We start from the raw sequence: 19,397 nt of genomic DNA on the forward strand, positions 1-19,397 counted from the left end.
AGGAGTTGAGGGGCAGGCGTTGAGGGTGAGTGAGGGTGAGTGAGTGAGGGTGAAGGGTTGAGTGTGAGTGAGTGAGGGTGAGGTGTTGAGGGTGAGTGAGGGTGAGGGGTTGAGGGTGAGTGAGGATGAGTGAGAGTGAGGGTGAGTGAGAGTGAGGGTGAGTGAGGGGTTGAGGGTGAGGTGTTGAGGGTGAGGTGTTGAGGGTGAGGTGTTGAGGGTGAGTGAGGGTGAGGTGTTGAGGGTGAGTGAGGGTGACGGGTTGAGGGTGAGTGAGGATGAGTGAGAGTGAGGGTGAGAGACGTTGAAGATTACATGGCAGATGTTGGATTATGTGGCAAACACGGCAAATCAATAATTATGCAAAAAACGCAGCAGCCGCACAATTCCATCATTATAAAGAGTACATAAAAAAGGAGGGTGTTGGGCACAAGTTAATTTCATGGCCTTAAGATACCGCAAGCAGGCCTGGCTATCTTATCACCCCAAGGGAGTTTAGAAAATTTTTACATTATGATTAGACTGATTGAAACTTGTTTACACACGGATACTTAAATTAATTTTACGATCACCGACTGTGGTTTCTTCAAAGTGCTCAAGTCCTGTATAATTTGGCAGGGAATTCATGAGCCAATCTCTGTCTTCAGATTGGCGCCTGGTGTATACAGCTCTTGTTAAAGCATAAATATTGTATCAGGTTTTCTTTTCCACAAATCTCCCCTAAGCGGTCCTTTCCATTCACCAATGTGCGGACCACCACAAAGTCAGAAAACTGCCCAATGCGACGCAAATTGCATCCAATGTTGTTAGAGCCGGTTTAACCAGCGCTGCGTCCATGCAATAGAAAATGCAAAACCATGACCCGGCAGTGCGGCGAGTTTAAGAGTAGATTCTCCACCTGAAATACAAACACACAAAGCAAGTTTACAGGCAGCCAAAAGCAGGGTTTAATTAACACCCCAAAAGATGAAACCGAAACGAGGCGAACTTAACGTATTCAGCAGTGGCACACATTTCACTCTTAGGCAAATAGCGGAGAGATACAATGTTGAGGCACTTGAGGGCAGCAGTTGTTTGATGCTATGAAAGCCGAGGTCCCTGAGCAACTGCAAAAGCCAAACGAACATGTCCGTCCGATGACATGGAAAGCCGCAGCTATCATCTGCCCTCTGTCCACAACAGCCAGTCTGATTCCATGGACAGCCGCAGCCATCCATCCATCTCTGTCCAGAACAGCCTTCGAGTCGCTCAGACAAGGCTCGATACATTATTTATAGTTTGAAAGAAGCCAAGCTCCGCAGAGCAAGTTAATGCTCGTCTGATATAATAACTGCTTCTTACAGAAAACGAACGGCTTTAAAAGACCAAAACTATCAAAGATCTTCTCTAATTGTGGCAGAAGACACCCTACGAAGCTTAACACAACTGTTGAGCTTGAAGAAGAAACAAGCCTTTCACCGTAACACGGCGGGCAGGGGAGGGGGCGGGCAGGGGAGGGGGCGGAGAGGGGAGGGGGCGGAGAGGGAAGAGGTGCGACACGGCAGGAAGACGGAAGGAAGAGAGGGGAGGGGGAGGAGAAATGCGACACGGCGGGAGGGGGCGGACTCGATACATTATTTATAGTTTGAAAGAAGCCAAGCTCCGCAGAGCAAGTTAATGCTCGTCTGATATAATAACTGCTTCTTACAGAAAACGAACGGCTTTAAAAGACCAAAACTATCAAAGATCTTCTCTAATTGTGGCAGAAGACACCCTACGAAGCTTAACACAACTGTTGAGCTTGAAGAAGAAACAAGCCTTTCACCGTAACACGGCGGGCAGGGGAGGGGGCAGGCAGGGGAGGGGGCGGAGAGGGGAGAGGTGCGACACGGCAGGAAGACGGAAGGAAGAGAGGGGAGGGGGAGGAGAAATGCGACACGGCGGGAGGGGGCGGAGCGGGTAAACAAAGACGGACGTGCACGCGCACGCGCTTTTAAGGTCAATGCGCATGCGCATAAGCTCAATGCGCATGCGCATTGACCTTAAAAGTCACGGGCACTGCAAGGAATCGCCACGATTCCTTGCAGTGTAGATAAAGAGTGGATAAGTCGCAATAGTCTCGCTTGCTCGATGCGCATGCGCATCGACAGGCGAGACCTAAAAAGGTCTAAGAATTTGTTTCTTTTAACTCATCCTCTGTTCCTTTAAGGAAAACGAGCTGCATTTAAATAACATGATCGCTTTATTTAAAAGCCATCACAGACACGGGGGTCTTCTGATCACAGCAGGCCACCAACACTCTGATGGCAGAAAATCGTAGTGGGTCGCTGCTGGATCTATGACGTTACAACGCGTTATTTTACAATGCAGACCGTTACAACGCAGTTTTTACAACGCAGGTACCATTACAATGCATGCCATTACAACGCATGTCATTACATAGCAGATACTATTACAACGCATGCCATTACATCGTAAGTATTGGTAAGTATATCTTTTTTTAAAAAATGTAATAAGGTTAATTTAATTAATTTAAATTAATAAATATAATTTAAATATTTTTAAAACAGTAATTAATTTAATTTAATTATAGTAATTTAATTAATATTAAAATTGTAATTAATATAATATATTTAATATAATATAATTAATGAAATATAATAAATTTATAAATAGTAAATAATATAATGTAATTTTTTACAATAAATATAATTTAAATAAAATTAAAATAATACTTAATATAATTTAATGTAATATAATTAAAGAAATTTAATTAATTTAAAAATTGTAAATAATATTTAAGTATAATAAATTAAATAAATAAAAAAAGTAATTAATTTAATTTAAGTAATGTAATTCAATTAATTTTTTAATTGTAAAAATTGTAATTAATTTAATTACATTTTATTAAATGAATTTAATTAATTTAATTTATTTAAATTCGTAATACCCCTGTACCCCAAAAACCAAACCCAGCCCTAAAACCTAAAAATACCCCTGTACCCCAAAAACCAAACCCAGCCCTAAAACCTAAAAATACCCCTGTACCCCAAAAACCAAACCCAGCCCTAAAACCTAAAAATACCCATGTACCCCAAAAACCAAACCCAGCCCTAAAACCTAATACCCCTGTACCCCAAAAACCAAACCTAGCCCTAAAACCTAAAAATACCCCTGTACCCGAAAAACCAAACCCAGCCCTAAAACCTAAAATTACCCCTGTACCCCAAAAACCAAACCTAGCCCTAAAACCTAAAAATACCCCTGTACCCCAAAAACCAAACCCAGCCCTACAACCTAAAAATACCCATGTACCCCAAAAACCAAACCCAGCCCTAAAACCTAATACCCCTGTACCCCAAAAACCAAACCTAGCCCTAAAACCTAAAAATACCCCTGTACCCCAAAAACCAAACCCAGCCCTAAAACCTAAAAATACCCCTGTACCCCAAAAACCAAACCTAGCCCTAAAACCTAAAAATACCCCTGTACCCCAAAAACCAAACCCAGCCCTAAAACCTAAAAATACCCCTGTGCCCCAAAAACCAAACCCAGCCCTAAAACCTAAAAATAGTCCTGTACCCCAAAAACCAAACCCAGCCCTTTTATTTTATTTTTAATAATTAAAATAATAAAATAATGTAAAATAAAATTAAATAAAAATAATATACTTACCTATACTTACGATGTAATGGCATGCGTTGTAATAGTATCTGCTATTTAATGACATGCGTTGTAATGGCATGCATTGTAATGGTATTTGCGTTGTAAAAGTTGCGATGTAATGGTAGTGCGTTGTAAAAGTTGCGTTGTAACGGTGCAATACCGTCGCTGCTTGTGACCTACCTCATTAACATTCATGAGGTAGGTCTAATTACAACTAACTCTGATTCAGTCTTTTGTGAACCGACTTATTAGTATTAAGGTCAGTTCTCAAAATATGTATGTATTCGGTAACAGGCAGTGGGAAATTACAGCCCTTTTTACAGAAGACATTCTGAGTAAATCTACTCATAAGTACTTTGTGCCCATGGAGGAGCATTGACCAGTAGCTGGACAGCCAGTCCTTCTAACCGTTGGAAGTCGAAGAGTTCTGGGTTCAACTCTGTGGATCTTTGAGGAGAGAACAGCAGAAAGAGTTCCGTGGAGCATATCCATAGCCTCGAAGCGCTGTCCTCCAAGTACAGGAGACATACGTTGGCACAAAGTAAATCAAAGCAGGTCTGTGTTGTGTTAAGATCTGTTATTTAGCAGCACTGTCTGAGAAAAACCTTAAAGCTGAGACAACCGAGACTATAAGAGGTGCATTGAGAAGTACGTGACGTCTATGCTTTCATCGTCATGAAACTGGAAGTACCACAGCTTTCTTTAGGGTTAGAACTATCAGCCTCAACACCTGCAGTTAAAGTGGGCTGCTAGACCTCGGAATTCAACTAGGAGGCAAGCATGGCGCCTACGGACGGCACCAGGGTAATGCCCCAAGAGGCTGTGTCGGCGGCGTCCAAAGTGCAGCGAATGCGGACATGCAAGGCGGCCTTGTGCTGGGACACGATGTCTTCCCCAAGATTCTTTCACTGCTCCGGGAGGTGCTTAAGGAGCGCCTCATTCTCTTACCATTGTGTCCCGTCGTGGTATGCAGGAGCAGTGGTCTGGCTATTCACCAACGAGGGGCTGCTCCTTGTGCCAGCCTCTTGCCCACTGCCGCGATCTTCTTGACGTCCTTATTTGACGGAGGACCATCTCCGATGGTCTGGGTGGAGGCGTGTGTGGGAGTGGTGTGTACTGCCAGGGAGCCTGCACAAACCTGACCCTAGTGTAAGTTGGGTCACTGGGAGAGGGCCTAAATTTCTTCGCCGCCTTCGGGATGCCTGCTCCAGCCTCGAGAGTCCTTGAAAGTCTCAGGGACTGATTCTAACATGCCTTAAGCATAGCGAGAAACTCAACTGTGCACATGGATTTGGAGAGCGTCTCTGGGAAGAAAATCCTCCTCCTGGGCGACAAGCATATCAGCCTTGCGGAAAGCTGCAGCCCTCCGGAGGGGAGGCCCGGACTGGATAATGGTCCAGGTCCGGATCCACGTTGTAGTCGTCCCAGGGGTTGCTGGTGGGACCCTTGGCTGCTGGTTGTGAAACTGAAAAGGGAGACCATCTGGTGACTCTGGCAAAGGCAGTGGAGGAGATGAGGAGGTGGTGGTAGAGGTGGGCAATGTGGTAGGGGGACAGGGCCAGTGGCTGTGTCCATACACATCATGGGTGTTTGGTGTTGATTATGAGATGGGAGGTCTGGAGGGAGGTTCTACCAGGAAGGATAGTTGTGTTACATGAGGACTAGGCTCAGAAGCTGGCATGTGAGGTGGTTTAGCGGATATCTTGCCATTGACTAGATGAATGAAGAGGTGCTTTTGTCTAATGTCAGTGCTTGTAGGAGGCTCTCCAGGAGAGGGACCTTGGCATCCTGCTCGCCAGGCATCGATGGCGCTTTATCTTTCTCCCTTGCCTTCGGAGTCCAGGAGGATTTCAGAGTTGGGGCTGACTTCGGCCAGCAGTGTCTTATGGGCTAGCTCCGAAGGAGGGGTCGGTGCCGGTTTCAAATGGGACCTATGGAGCTCTACACCCATGCAGTGGCTAGGGCTCGATGGATGATGGGGAATGATGCCCTTGGCTGGAGACTTGCTGGGCTCAGAAACCTTTTGTTGTTGTTGACCTGAGCCCGAAGGTCGCAGGGACCATAGCTTACTCGCTGTCGACTCCTATGCTCGAGGCTCAATGCCCGACTCCCTTGGGAGCGGGGCTTTGCCCCGGCGTTGGATATTTATGTGGCCTCATCTAGGAAGAGTCAGACTCGATGGAACCACATGCAGCGGGATGGAAGACGATAAACGTGCTAGGAACACAACTACCCCAGAGCCCACTCGGTGCACGTCTGAACTCGACGGCGGAAAAACCACAAGCTAATATGGAGTCAGTGCCCATGCATAATATATACTAATAGAAGGCGTCACACCACAACTGACTTGAAAGACCTCTGTGACCAAAAAGAAGTTGAGCCAAACACTTGATGGCAGGAGCATGCCAAGCATCTGACCTACAGTCACACATGCTATGAACATACAGTTTATGGTGACAGCGATGCTGCACTGTGCAATAGTATCAAAGCTTGAAGGGCGATGAAGCCAAAGAAGTGTTTGGAGTATCACATCTCATCCGTCGTTCTTAGAGAGGGCGGAGCAGTAACTACAGGTAGCCAGGACACGCAAGGTTAATGGAAATGTTGAACTGGAGAAAGGGAGTACAAGATGGAAGAAGCACACTCCCTTGAATGATGGATCTTACGACCGGTGGACATTTGAGAAGGTATAAACGAATGCCAACATGAGCTACAAATCCCCCAGAATGCTAGACATGGGTAAGCATTCAATTAAAGCGCAAAACAAACAGAGGCAAGTCAACAACGTCTCCTCGGCATGCTTCAACATCCTACGCATGCTACGGAAGATCTTCTGGTGGATCCCCACCGAGACCAGGAAGACCGTCACCCAGGCCCTCGTCACCAGCCGACTGGACTACGGCAACGCCCTCTACGCCGGTACCACCGCCAAGCTCCAGAAGAGACTCCAGCGGATCCAGAACGCCTCAGCCAGACTCATCCTCGACATCCCACGAACCAGCCACATCTCCGGACATCTGAGAGACCTTCACTGGCTCCCAGTCAACAAAAGAATCACCTTCCGCCTCCTCACCCACGCACACAAAGCCCTACACGACCAAGGCCCGAGCTACCTCAACAGCTGAGTCAACTTCTACGCTCCCAAACGCCACCTCCGATCTGCCAACCACGCCCTCGCCGCCGTCCCCCGCATCCGAAGAGCGACTACAGGAGGAAGGTCCTTCTCCTACCTGGCCGCCAAGACCTGGAACTCCCTCCCGACCGACCTGCGCCTGACCCAAGACCACCTCTCCTTCAGGAAGAAGCTGAAGACCTGGCTGTTCGAGCAGTAGCGGCTCCCCCCCCCCAGCGCCTTGAGACCCTACGGGTATGTAGCGCGCTTTATAAGTGTCACTGATTGATTGATTGATTGAGCAGCATCGCATTCGTTAGGGTGGGCTGGTCGACAATCCCCCAGCGTGGTCAGTCGCCAGCAGACACTACAGATGCGGACAGTAGAAACAGGCTGTAGGGCTGATGCGTGTCAGTAGTGTAGGAGAAGGGAGACTGTTGTAAGACTGTAGTACTGTAGTGGAGGTGTTAGGCAATCACACCACACCACTTTGGAAACATTTACTTTTTTTCATATTGACAAATATTTTTTAAAGTAAGATTTTAAGCAAGGATACATTTTCATGTATAATAACATTCGAGCATATTATTCTGACCAAATGCCATGTTGAAAGCAACAACTAGAACCAGCATTAGTTTTATCACACAAGCTTTTGCAGGGCAGAGCACAACAGATTACAAAGTGGGTTAATTTCTATTCCCTATTACGCAGGAGGTGTGGAGTGTCCTGTTTACTATGATGGCTGCTTACGTGCATATGGTAAGGAATACATACTACGCTCTACGCAGGACTGTAATGCCCATATTTTTTTAATTTAAAAACAGATTACTGTTTTACAACAGGCAGTCGCTCTTTGTGGCACATGCGGGACAGCGACGCTGCAGAGGGGCTGCCACAGAATGGAAGAAAGACCCCACAACATTGCACACTCACCTGAAAGTAGCACAAAGGGTCTGAAGGGTCAAGGGCCAGGGTGACAGTATGGAGGGGGGTTAAGAAGCAGGGAGATTAAGCTACAAATAAAAATTATATGTGGAATGAAAATTGAAATTTGTACTTAAGCGAAAGGCAGAGGAAAACGTTTGGAGGTCAACTTCACTATATTTTTTAGGGATCCTTCTCTGTGTGCTCTTAAACCAGCAGCCCGACAACAGTCTATGCATACGGTGTGCTGAGGCCAAAACGCGCCCACATCACAGCCTGAACGGGATACCCTACAGAGGCACCGCTGGGAAAGCAGGTCAGGAGCTCAGGATTTCTGAAGACTGCTCGAGAGAATTTGATAATTCATTACTCCAACAGACCCCACTTAAGAAGCCCTGAACAGCACCATAAAATCTTAGATTTAAGCAAAATCAGTTATCATTACATGGACGAGTCCTGCTTGGGATTGTAAAGGTCTTTTTTGTGAAGACATTTCATTTTTGAAACATCACAACTTGTAAGACTAAATCGTCTCGAACATTTTCATGAGGATTTAGAGATTCTCGTGTACGTCCACTGTGGAGTCAAAAAAGAAAGAGGCCAAAACCAGGTCTACCTGGCACCATCAACCCCACAGCTTAACTTTCAAAGACTCTTTCTGTGACAGAGGGACAACAAATAGGGTTGTGGTTATGGAGAGTGTACAGTAAAATGTGTTTCCAACAGAACCACTGCTCTTAAAGGTATGGATCACACTGTTCTGATAGATACTGCCTCCTGAATCCCCTTTAACACCAAGTCCTACAGAAATGTTAAACACACTGTTTAGAGCACCATAACTTGAAAATGCCACAGAAGAACAATGTACTTCGCCTCTGCAGCGCTCTCTCTTGTGGATACACTATCAAAGCAAAGATTCCTCAATTTGAAAATGTTTCTCGGGTCAAAAACTGGATCCGGAACCTTCAAAGCAGTATCCCTGCACTCCAGTGGGTAGCAATGAGTGCCTCAGCAGAGACAGTTCTGCTCCGGACGTGACAGGAGGCGGCCCATATTAGAAATACCATCCATGGGCAGTGGTGTCAGTTGCTTTCTAGGCTGTCTGTGCTCTCAGACGCAGAGCCTATCAACAGATTGGCATGAACAGTGTGCATATCTCTGAACTTGGGACCTTTGTAGATGGTAAGGAGTCCACGGGGCGGTGGAAGGGTCGGTGAGGGATCTGCGGTTAGTAACTTGTTCTTCCGATGGATACTTCTAACCCAAGATTCCTCACCTTGCGAACAGAAACCGTAACAGTACCTTCTTCAGGTGGTGGGTCTGGGAAATGGCTCAGACCAAAAAGTGCTGCAGGACAAAGCGGGAAAAATGCACCTCTCGACAGACCTGACTGTCAAAGGCAGTAGTGTTTTGTGAACATACGCAATGATGCCCCCATGCCACCTGACAAATATCCAGGAAAGACGCTGCATGCCAATGAGGTGGTAGCAGCTATGGTCCTGTTGGAATGAGGCCTCTTCAGCTCTTTACTTGTCTGTATCCGAATTCGTAGCCTCCTCCTGTTGCCTCTCCGCCTCATGGACACTGGTCTCCTGTCTCCTGCTGCCTCCATTGATTCCGGCTTCCTCCAGTGTCTCTGATCTCCTCCTTACTTGGCATCCATCTCAAAGTTCTCCAGACTCGCTCCCTCCTTCCTTCCCCTCCTCGCTGACATTTTTCTTCTTTACTCCACCTCCTTCATGCGGTGACAAGCTTTTCTTTATTGTTCTCGTTTTTTCCCCGTTTCTGCCCTCTCTCCTACCCTCTTTCTGATCTTTATCATGTTTTCACTTTATAGACTTTCCGCCCGCTCTGCCTTGGCCCTGGAAGACTTCTCTCCACATCTTCAGGTACGTCTTGCTTTCCTTTATCGGTCCCTTAGCAGCGGGGTGGTGGGGGAGGTATTAGTCTTCACAATACATGTGGAGGGCTGTACCACCAAGCTGTCGGCCCTAGGCTGCGGAGTAAGAAAGCTGGGACTCCTGGTGCTGGTCAACGGCGACGGTTTACTGGCGATCCAGAGCATGGTTTAGCCGAAACTCCAATAAGAGCATTCGTGAGGGCTTTGTTGGAGGGCAAAAGAGGTTCTGTAGGTGCCCGGCCCGGTGGGATGACTTCTGTGACATTAGTCTTTACCTCCATGATGGGTAGTTGTGTACCAAGTCCTTCTGCCACCCTCCGCATCTCATCAGTGAAAGAGGTGCTTTGTTCCACGGCAGGGGAAACCAGGCCAGTGCCTGGGCCGCTGGCATCCTGTAGTTCCCCATACCTATTTTCCTCATTACATTGTGGGCAACTTCTTCTCCTTCGCGATATTATCATTGACGGAGTCTGTATTGAAGATACTGTGCGCAATTCTTGGGCTCTGCCATGAGGAAATAGCGCCTGAATCAGATGGGTTGCCAGAACGCTGGGCCAGAATAGAACTCGCTTTTCTTGGTCGTGAAGAGGAGTCGGAGAGCATGATGGGCGATGCTTCCTGCTCAGCTTAGATTTGTTTTGTTTCTTTATAGACTTACCCGATGACTTGGGCCATGATGAAAATCCGATGCAGGAAAGACAACAGAAGGCTTAATGGAACATTCCTTTCAAATTTGACACATGACGAAATGGAGTCTTCCAGTGTTTGATGATGTAGACTTTCGCCTCGCGGTCCTGTATGGCCTCCAGTTCATTTGGATGCAGGAGACACAGGTCCTGGAGTCATGTACTGATCTCAGGCACCATAGGCACACCTTGTGGGGATCTGTCACAGACATCTGTTTATGATAGTTCCTAAAAGGCTCGAGCCCTATTGTTTTGGGAGGAGCCATTCTTTGCACTTTGGAAAAATGTAGAACGATCAAGAAAAAGATGAATGAGTAGCTCCGGATCCGCGTCTGAAGTTGCAGAAAGAAAGAAGTGATGTCAACGAGCAAGAGTGGGGGATATATGAGGCTCCACCTGTCACTTCAGGAGCAGAATGACATCAACAGGGAGATGCACAGCGCCACCTACCGGTGCACAGGAGTGCTGCTTTCAAGTTTCCAGATCCAGCCTGAAGCCTTCACAAGGTGAGGCATCTGCGGTAAGAAATATCCATGAGAAAGATTTTTTAATCCGAAGGTGAGTTGAGCCATAGAAGACTTAAGCCAGCTTCTAGTCATTGCATCAAAACCTAGATACGCCTTAACAATGTCTCGATCTGCCTTGGCGGCCATCTCTCCTGCTTCCTGGACACTACCCTCCAAGGAGGCGATGTGGCTGCCATGACACTGTGTACACAAAGTGTCCACCTAGTGGTCTCAGCTTTGAATTCCTTGAGAAAGTACTATGGGAGCTACCGAAGAGGTCTATCCAATCTGCAGTAGTCAGATTCAGGAACCATGAGGACTTCAGTCATCTTGGAATCGTTCCCCAATTTTAAAGGAAGAACAAAAGAAAAATGTTAAATCGACCGATACTGAAGGAGTTCTAATATGTTTTTCCAAAGTAAAGCAGGGATGTCCAACAAGATCTCACCATTCCAAAAAGATAGAAAAGGCAGGTCACCCCCAAACCTGGAGCAAACTAGCTCTTCCTGCTAGAAGAACAGCTACAACGTAGTTGGTCTTAAAAGTTAAACCAATAACCGAATGAATATGTATTAAGTGCCATGGGGCAGGGTCTAATGATGATCATAAATAAACTGAGGTGCCACATCTGCAGCAATTTAAGAACCCATCATCCCACCTGCATCAACAGAGTTGTAATGTTTTGTGAACACTTCAGTTCAATAAAGTCAGGTCTCTAATAGGTCAACAGTGCTGCCTGGGCAGTAAACCGAAAGGACTGGACAGCTCCACGACTTGCAGGGCTGACGTTTACCTTCTAAGCAAGAGTCTATATGTGCCAGAGGTATGGAATGCGAACATGTATTTATGTTTCTGCAGCATACCAACCATCAGATGATATTGACCTGACAGGAGTCTAGAAGTACACATCTGATTTCAGAGAGGAATCCTCGAGTCCCTCCTTCTCAGATCGATCCCTCCTTCTCGGGTACGGCTTCCGTAAACCACGAGGAGGAGGTCCCGTTTCCATCTCCTTGGAAAGCTTCCCATTAAGTCTCTAGAAACCAGCTTTCCATTGCCCAAAGAATTCCCAGCAACCAGTCATGTTCATCATAATTCCTCAATGATGCTGGGTTTGAAGATAGGACAATACTTGGAATGAGTTTAAAGAATCTCACAAGAAAAGGGCTTTGCCACCGACATATTGTAATTCTTTCATGGAATAAACAAAGTCAACACGGTGTCATTGGAGTAGACGGCCTGGCAAGTCCCATATTCAAACTTCTTGAAAATCTGACTAGAGTTCAGCATGTGTGTACAAATAACTATGTTCCGCGGAGAATGATCGTCTGCTTGACAAATGCGCCTTTTACCACAGCAGAACATTTCTTGAGGATCTTGAATTTCCAGAATGATCACATTTATGTATATAAGAACAAGTCATATTTTTCTTATACTGTGATTAAATTCTGTTGATATTGGTTCTTTCACAAAGTAAGAGATAGGATTGTCACGTTTTGCTGAGGCACTTTTAATTGTATATGTGCGTTTGTAAAACACGCGTGTCACCCTAGAAGGGGTACCCTTGGCACTGCCAAAAATCAAAGGTGAGAAACAAAGAACATAGAACAAAATCACGACACGAGCACAATTCAAATGGATAGTGAATTCGGGAAGAGCCAAGTTTAAAGGCCTGTCTAAACCAGGCAAGATTCTGCCCTCGCCGAATATGCACTGGTAGGTTCTTCCCGTGGCAGGCTGAGGCGATTCAGAAAGGACAACCTCTCTAGGAAGACCGTTTAAAACTGACCACCAAGGAAGAGAGCTCGAAGATAAAACAACTGGCCGAGAAGGAATACTTAGAGGCATAAACAACTTTGTGTAATAGACAAAGTGATCTGAAAAATAAAACTCCCACAAAGGAAACCAGCGAAAGGCGATCAGTGCGGGAGAAATATGGTCTCTCGCTTTCAGACCAAGATCACTTTTGCAGCATAATTCTGAACCATTTGACGTTCAGATATAGAGGGAGAGCAAGGTGCACCGCGCAACAATAGTTTAACCACGAGGAAATAAATGTGCTCAAAATCATCATTTTATGGGAGAAAGAAAAATGACAACAGATCCTTTTCAGCATTCTGAGTCGAAAGAAACAGGAGGTCATCACAGACATCACCCTGCCTGAAGGTACATTTTACTCCTAAATTCTTTATTATGAGAGGTGTGTTGGGCTTTGGTCCTCACCAAGGTGGCGTGTACGGAAGGCTCCATAGGGGCGATGGTCGCCAAGGGAATAGAATCTTTTTGTACCGTTTAGTTCAAGGCGATTGTTGAACCTGAAGCACGCAAAATTGGAATAGGCCGGTTCTTAACTCAGGATCGCTGGTGATTTTTAATGCAATCCGAGTGTCGTTGCCATACATGTAAAGCGCAAAACCACGTGACTGGATCACCTGAGCAGGAAGGCCTTGTGCAGGTTGAAGAGGAGACGACACACAACTGAAACCAGTGGATCCCCGTGAGTGAGTGACCGGGTTGAGGAGCAATAAACTCCAGACGGGGTTCGATATATCCTGCTCCACAGAACGCTGTGAAACGAGGACAAGAGCTGGCCATCAATGACCAGGTCTCTCAAAGGGTCCGGTAACATCTGAAGGTTAACTGTATCAAAGGAAGGTTGGCATTGATGTATTGACGCATATCATCAAATGCAGAATCACTGCAGCCTCAGTGTGGGCGCCCTGACCATAAACCAACTTGGAGAGAAAGCAGCAAGTTGCCCGACTCAAAAACAGACATCTACAAAACACTGTTCCCCAATAGCTTTGCTACATAAGGTAGTTATTATATAGGGCAGTAACTAATTAGAAATTCCAGAACTATGGAGACTATCTTCAATAAGGGGGCGACTGCTGCAGGTTTAAACTCAGAAGACCCCTCAACTGTTGGCAAGAAGCATTATGCATGGTTTAGGGAGGGCAGGAATACCAGTTTGCAGAAATCGTGAATAAAACTTGGATTGAGCAGATCCCTCGGAGATTCAGCTGCTTCACTTTCAGAGACTAATTGAAGGAAGTACTAGTCACTTAAAAAGCCAAACTTGCATCAAGTGATATTGGCGAGCACTGGATTTCGAATGCTGGGGACGGCCTAGAGCAGGTACCCATGGTGGCACAATATTAACGCCACGCCCTCTTAACGTTTGCTCTCCTCAAAATACTCCATCAAATGACACTTCTCATTGGATCCGCAGTTACTTGGCACATACTGCGGATCTCAAAGCTCCCGGATGGTTGTAAAGAGATGCGTCTAGTCTTAAGAAGCGTGTGCTCGTACATATAGTTTAGATGCTTCTATTCTAATTTTATGGCTGGATCAGAGCTGCATCACCAGCGAGATTCCATTGCCTGCAGATCTCTACGGTAACTCAGCAAGCCACCCGGCCACGAGGCACCAAATGTAGCGCCTTTAAAATCCTTAAAGGCTGCTCCTTAGTGGTCGTTACCATAGAACAGCTTCTTCTAATACTACCTTTTCAGAGCCAGACCTGGTTAAAACCATTCAGCTCCAACTTAATAGACTTCAAACACAGAGATTGTGGAAAAAAGGGTCATATGCCCTGGAGTGAGGCGAGGTTACCTCCCATATCTATTTCTGCCACAATGATGGACTGCAGCAATTCTTTCAGAAAAGACAAAGGTCCGGCCAGTGCCAGAGTCTCATTTTATTATTGATCTGCGCGGAACAACTTCAGAGTCTTGAAAGCCAGAATCAAAGACTTACTATCGCAGCTCATAAATATAGGCTAGTGTCCTATTAACCCGTTTACCCCGGCGGACATTCCGCCGCGGTGCGGGCGTTCTATTGAGTGGGCGAAGCTGCGTCAGCCATTGGTCGTGCGCAGTACCCAGAAGGTAGGCCGATGAGAGCACAGAACGGGTTGAAACTGGATCAATAACCATCGTCTCCTACATAAGGTGGCAATCTCTTTTTTGCATGTTACTAGCACTTTTCTTTCACAAATGCTGGAGCTATTTTGAGTAGATTATAGATCAGCCTTTAAGATCAGATTACCTTGTGAGGGGTAATCATCTGAAGAGATTTCTGAGCACCTTTAGGTGGATGTGTGCATCAGTACGTACAAAGGTGCACAATGCAATTGTGTCTTTTCCACCATGCTGAACTACGGCTTTCCTACAGGAGTGTGTTTGTGAATAAGGCAAGTGCTCCTGTCCTTCAGTCAGCCGTCTGCCTGGAAACGCTTTAATCGAAAACTGCTCGTCATGTTTGCAAAGGCTGCATCAGTTGATTGGGTGAGTTATAGTCCTTTGCTCTCTGTGTTCACAGCCCGACAGCCCTGGTGTTGTCACAGGTATGTGCACGCATTGAATATCCCTATTCTGACTCTGAATTCTGTACCTCATAAGGAGTCCGCCTACAGAACACAGGAAGCTAAGAGAGCAAACTTTGGAAAACATCATCCTCTTGAGCTGTTAAAAAGGCCCCAGGCACTGGAGATGTTGGAGACCTGATTCACCCTGAATATGTACACAAGTTTCAGTCTCAGCTCATCTGAAATCTAGAAGAAAAAAAAAGAATAAACCCTCCTAGAACTGTTTCATAACAAAGTTGTGGACATTAAAAGTGAACTTGAGATGCCTAAAGTAGCAGCGCCTAAAATGTAATGATCTTCTGAACAAAGACCCAGTTGGGGCAATTAGGTGACTTCTTCGGTTTCATCTTCTGATCCCTAAAAGAGCAGCAGTGGCTTCTGCATCACAGACGCCGCGTGTTCATCAGCTTAACTCGTCGCAGGAGGGTCATTCCTCAGAATCATGTAAAAAACACTGAAGTCCATGATTGTAAGGTCAGTGTCATCAAAATCCAAGCAGAGGTGATGTCTAATCTGGTGTTGGATACTTCAATGTAGGAGGAGCCCTCGAGCAGTCGCAGAAGCGCCCCATCACCCAACGAAAGTAACTCAGGACGTGAGAATGAAGGAGACTGAACGTTTCATGAGAAATTAAAAAGCAAAATAAAAATACATGGTGCAGCAGTGAGCTGACTGACAAGCGCAGGGCAGGTGTGGGGTGGAGTGGGGTGAACTCTCAAAGCACAAGGATGTGGGGTGTGCGGTAGGGAGAGGGTCTGCAGCCACAAGAACGGGGAGCAGGTACCATTACCAGCTGTGTGAGGGACGCACCAGAACACAGCCGTCACCAGCAGAGGGATGGCCAGCCTGAAGAAAAACACAAACTACACATTATATTACCAATGACATGCAAGAACAGTGACCACAACAGTCATCAGCAAACATACATCTGCCAGGAAAGAGAAGCACAAACACCATGGCCTGACAATTCAAAAGCACCCTGGCCCATGCCACCATCTATACAAGAAAGCCCCCGGCTGGCCATAACGCAAGAAACAGCTTCACATGGTGTATGGTACTCTAGAAGAAGGTAAACCGGTCTACAGAAAACCATTATAGCGCCAAAAAGCACTTCTCAAACAATAACAAAAACAAGAAGATGCCTGATACGTATAATAACTCTGAGATGCACCACAGTTTCAAGGGGACATCAACCTGTCCAAGACCCTGTCAAACTCTCAGACATATCTGAGGAGGTACTACAAGAATTGAGTACGAAGTTCCTCAGTGGGTCACAGAACACAGTAGGAGAGTGTGTATGGTGATAGGTCGATTGGTTGTCCTGCAAGGAGGAGGGAGATCCTCCTTTTGGAACTGGGGCCCTCACACACCCAGCAAGCTCGGTGTCATGCTTCATCTGGGCTTCTCCTCATTGGGTCGGCGGTGCAATACCCGACGGGCACCCATAAAGGGGCTTTTTCTGGAGATCTTTTGTTCCTTGCCGTCTAGGTGCCGTGGGTGTAATGGGCCTTGTATGTGTAGATGTAATGGTGAATGTGCAGGATAAAACAGGGGAGGGAATCCTCTAAATAAACTTTATTCTGGAAGGATCCCAGTCTGGTTAAAATAAGAATATAGAAGAGGCGACTATCTGGCAGCATTGTGGCGGAAAAGCCCTCTGCTCCTAGTTAATTTAGAGGATTGGAGGTTTATTCTGATGTAGGTGGACAGGAGATGCTGAAGAACTAATCCACACTAAAGAAATGCTGACAAATGCAAACCTGGGTCTCTCACGAGACACAGAGAGCACACTGCCCTTGCCCTGCCTACTTATCACTAGGGTTAATGTCTTCAAAAGCTAAACTTGCAGTAGCATAGAAAGTGGGAAGCAAGCGAGTCGGGAAAGAGAAGGCACATTTCACAATGAGCCCTGGCACACATCTCCTCCAGCCACTACTAGCAAAGCAAGACCGTGAGTGCCAACATCCAGCTCAGAGGTGAGAGGGGAAGAGAAGTGCACACCGAAACCAAGAAGGTCCACCTATGTGTGTAGGGAGGCTTGCGATGTACCGCAGAATGGTCAACGAAGCGTGGAGCCTGGAGACAAACCACAGTGCATTTCTACCCCACCTCCCCAACACAGACACACAATAATAAGGAAGGAACCAGGCGTCCTAAACTCTAACTGGTCAGGAAATAACAGGGCACCAAAGTCTAAAAGAAAACCACTCTAAAGAAGGATCTGGAGTCCTTGAGGCAGGTAGTCCCAGAAAGCCCTTGTTTGTCTTAGTTCATGGAGCACAGCGCTCAATCAGATTCACTATGCACCTTCCCAGCTATCGTGCTTGACGACTCACCCTGCAGTAAAAACATGCCTTCCAATCTGCAGAATTTGGGAGAAAAACCGTGTTCATAGCAGTTGTGCCATCCTGGGCACCATTATGGTGTAAGTCTGATGCCAGGGGTCCTGCTCGGTCAACACCCTTTGCTGAGATAACTGCAGTTAACTAAACAGGGCAGGGGTAATAACAAAGTGATACTTCAAAGACTCTTCCAAGACAACAATGTGCAATCATCCGGACCCAACACTAGGCGGCGATCTATGCACAGATATGAATTCAGCAGCCCACATGCCTCGAACTAACAAAACCGACTCCTTTCCACAGAAGCATTCACTAACAGCACACTCCCAACCCCCTCCTCAGCTCTCCCACAGACAAAAACAACCCAAACATCACAACCCTAGCTCGTGGCATCTGGAGTGCGGCGCACTGAGAATCTCAAGGCCCCGACAACCTCTGGAGACCAGCACCTAACAATTCAATACAAGCCAAGCTTTCCAAGGGCCAAGAGCCCCAGTCATCCCTGTACCTCTCTCCCCCCCAAAAGTACAACAACCAACAATTCCCTTATGACTCCTGAGAGCTGCGCCAAGACCACAAGAGCCACACGAAGCGCACACCACCTTCCATCTCACCTGTGTGAACTGCTTGTAGCTGACTTTGCTGACGGGGTCTGAAGGTTTGACTTTGCCGGCGAGTACAGACGAAAGCATGTTACCGAGTGTCACCATCCCCAGGATGAGGCTGCAAGAGAAAGAGGACACAGAGTTAGGGAGGCCAGAGGTGCATGGGGGGCAGGTGATGAACACAACAATGCCCTTTAATGGTACAGCTTTATGTAGCACTGGATTCCAGTGAACTTCAAAGAGGAACCAGAGGGACAAACGCCATCATAAGTCTTGGAGTCGGAGAAACTTGGAAAGAATGGAACCCCCTGCAGCTCTAGTGTATGGTAGACCTGGACCACCAACACGGTAGACATGACCCCCTCTGAAAGCACAGTACCAAGTAGAGAGGGCGAGCAGGCTTGGGGTCAGCTGGCCTAAGCCATTCGCTTCCATGGATTTCATGCTGAGCTATTGGTTGGATGGGCTGTATCACGGCCATGTCACTTCCTTGATGCCCACACAGTCCTACTTGTGCTCCCATTAGGTTTTTGTGGTGATGTATCGAGTACTTCTTCTGCAAGCATCTCAGGGCGGTACGCTGTGTGGTTTGCAATAGAGGACCAGTGTGTGTTGTAAGATACACTTACTTTGCAAAAATAATGAGATTTAATTAATTGCTGATTCCTGGCTTTTGAGTTTAGCATGTGATGTTATTTTCTGGTTCTTTTTGGCGGTACGTGCATTTCGTAAGCATGTATCTGGTAATGCAGGTCTTCACTAACTGGCGCCCTCACACAAGGGTGCATTTCTGTCAACTCCGCATAATTCCACCTGGTGCTGTTGACAGAATGAACAGCTCCACTAAAATGTCAAAAACTGGGGTTTTCCTGATGACCTGATAATGTTCAACTGGGGATCCTGGTTGCTGAAAGCAGATGAAATCTTTGGGGGTGACTGTTGCACAAATTGCAGCCCCACTGTAAGGGTCCTTATATTTTGGCCCTTAAGTGATGTTCTTGGTCTCACTGAATAAATAAGTGATATATCTGAGTTTGTCTTTACTTCTTAATGTGATGCAAACCCTGGAGTCCTGGGACTGTGTTGGCAGATTCTTGGAGGGTGAGGTGGCACCGGTGGTATGTGGACTTGCCTCAATTAAGTTTGTACCAGCACAGGCCACCGTGCACAGTCCTGTTCAGGCCCGAAGGGGGTGTCCATGTAGTGGCAAGGCCCTGCATTGGCGTCTGCCCACACTCTGCACTTGTGCCTGTCCGCGTATGTGGCACGATAGTCGCGGAAAGCGTTTGGGTGGAGGACACTACAGTA

At 46.6% G+C, this 19,397-nt stretch overlaps 1 protein-coding gene across 2 annotated transcripts in view; it reads right to left on the reverse strand.

The window, feature by feature from the left end:
• The window catches only part of LOC147700466 (cystathionine beta-synthase-like protein), a 49,534-nt gene extending 31,331 nt beyond the window's left edge, over positions 1–18,203 (reverse strand). The window contains exons 1-2 of one of the 2 annotated variants that reach the window (XM_086935875.1): positions 18,099–18,202; positions 15,953–15,988 (exon numbers count right to left, since the gene is read on the reverse strand). In XM_086935875.1, the coding sequence (XP_086792001.1) occupies positions 15,953–15,988; positions 18,099–18,194 (132 nt within the window). In that variant the 5' untranslated portion in view covers positions 18,195–18,202. Of the gene's footprint in view, positions 1–15,952; positions 15,989–18,098 lie in introns of both variants that reach the window. The other variant, XM_086935876.1, reaches the window with a different exon arrangement.
• Between the last annotated feature and the right edge of the window lie 1,194 nt (positions 18,204–19,397).

Source organism: Lissotriton vulgaris, chromosome 8, assembly GCF_964263255.1.
Source record: "Lissotriton vulgaris chromosome 8, aLisVul1.2, whole genome shotgun sequence".
In the NCBI taxonomy this organism is placed as follows: Eukaryota; Metazoa; Chordata; class Amphibia; order Caudata; family Salamandridae; genus Lissotriton; species Lissotriton vulgaris.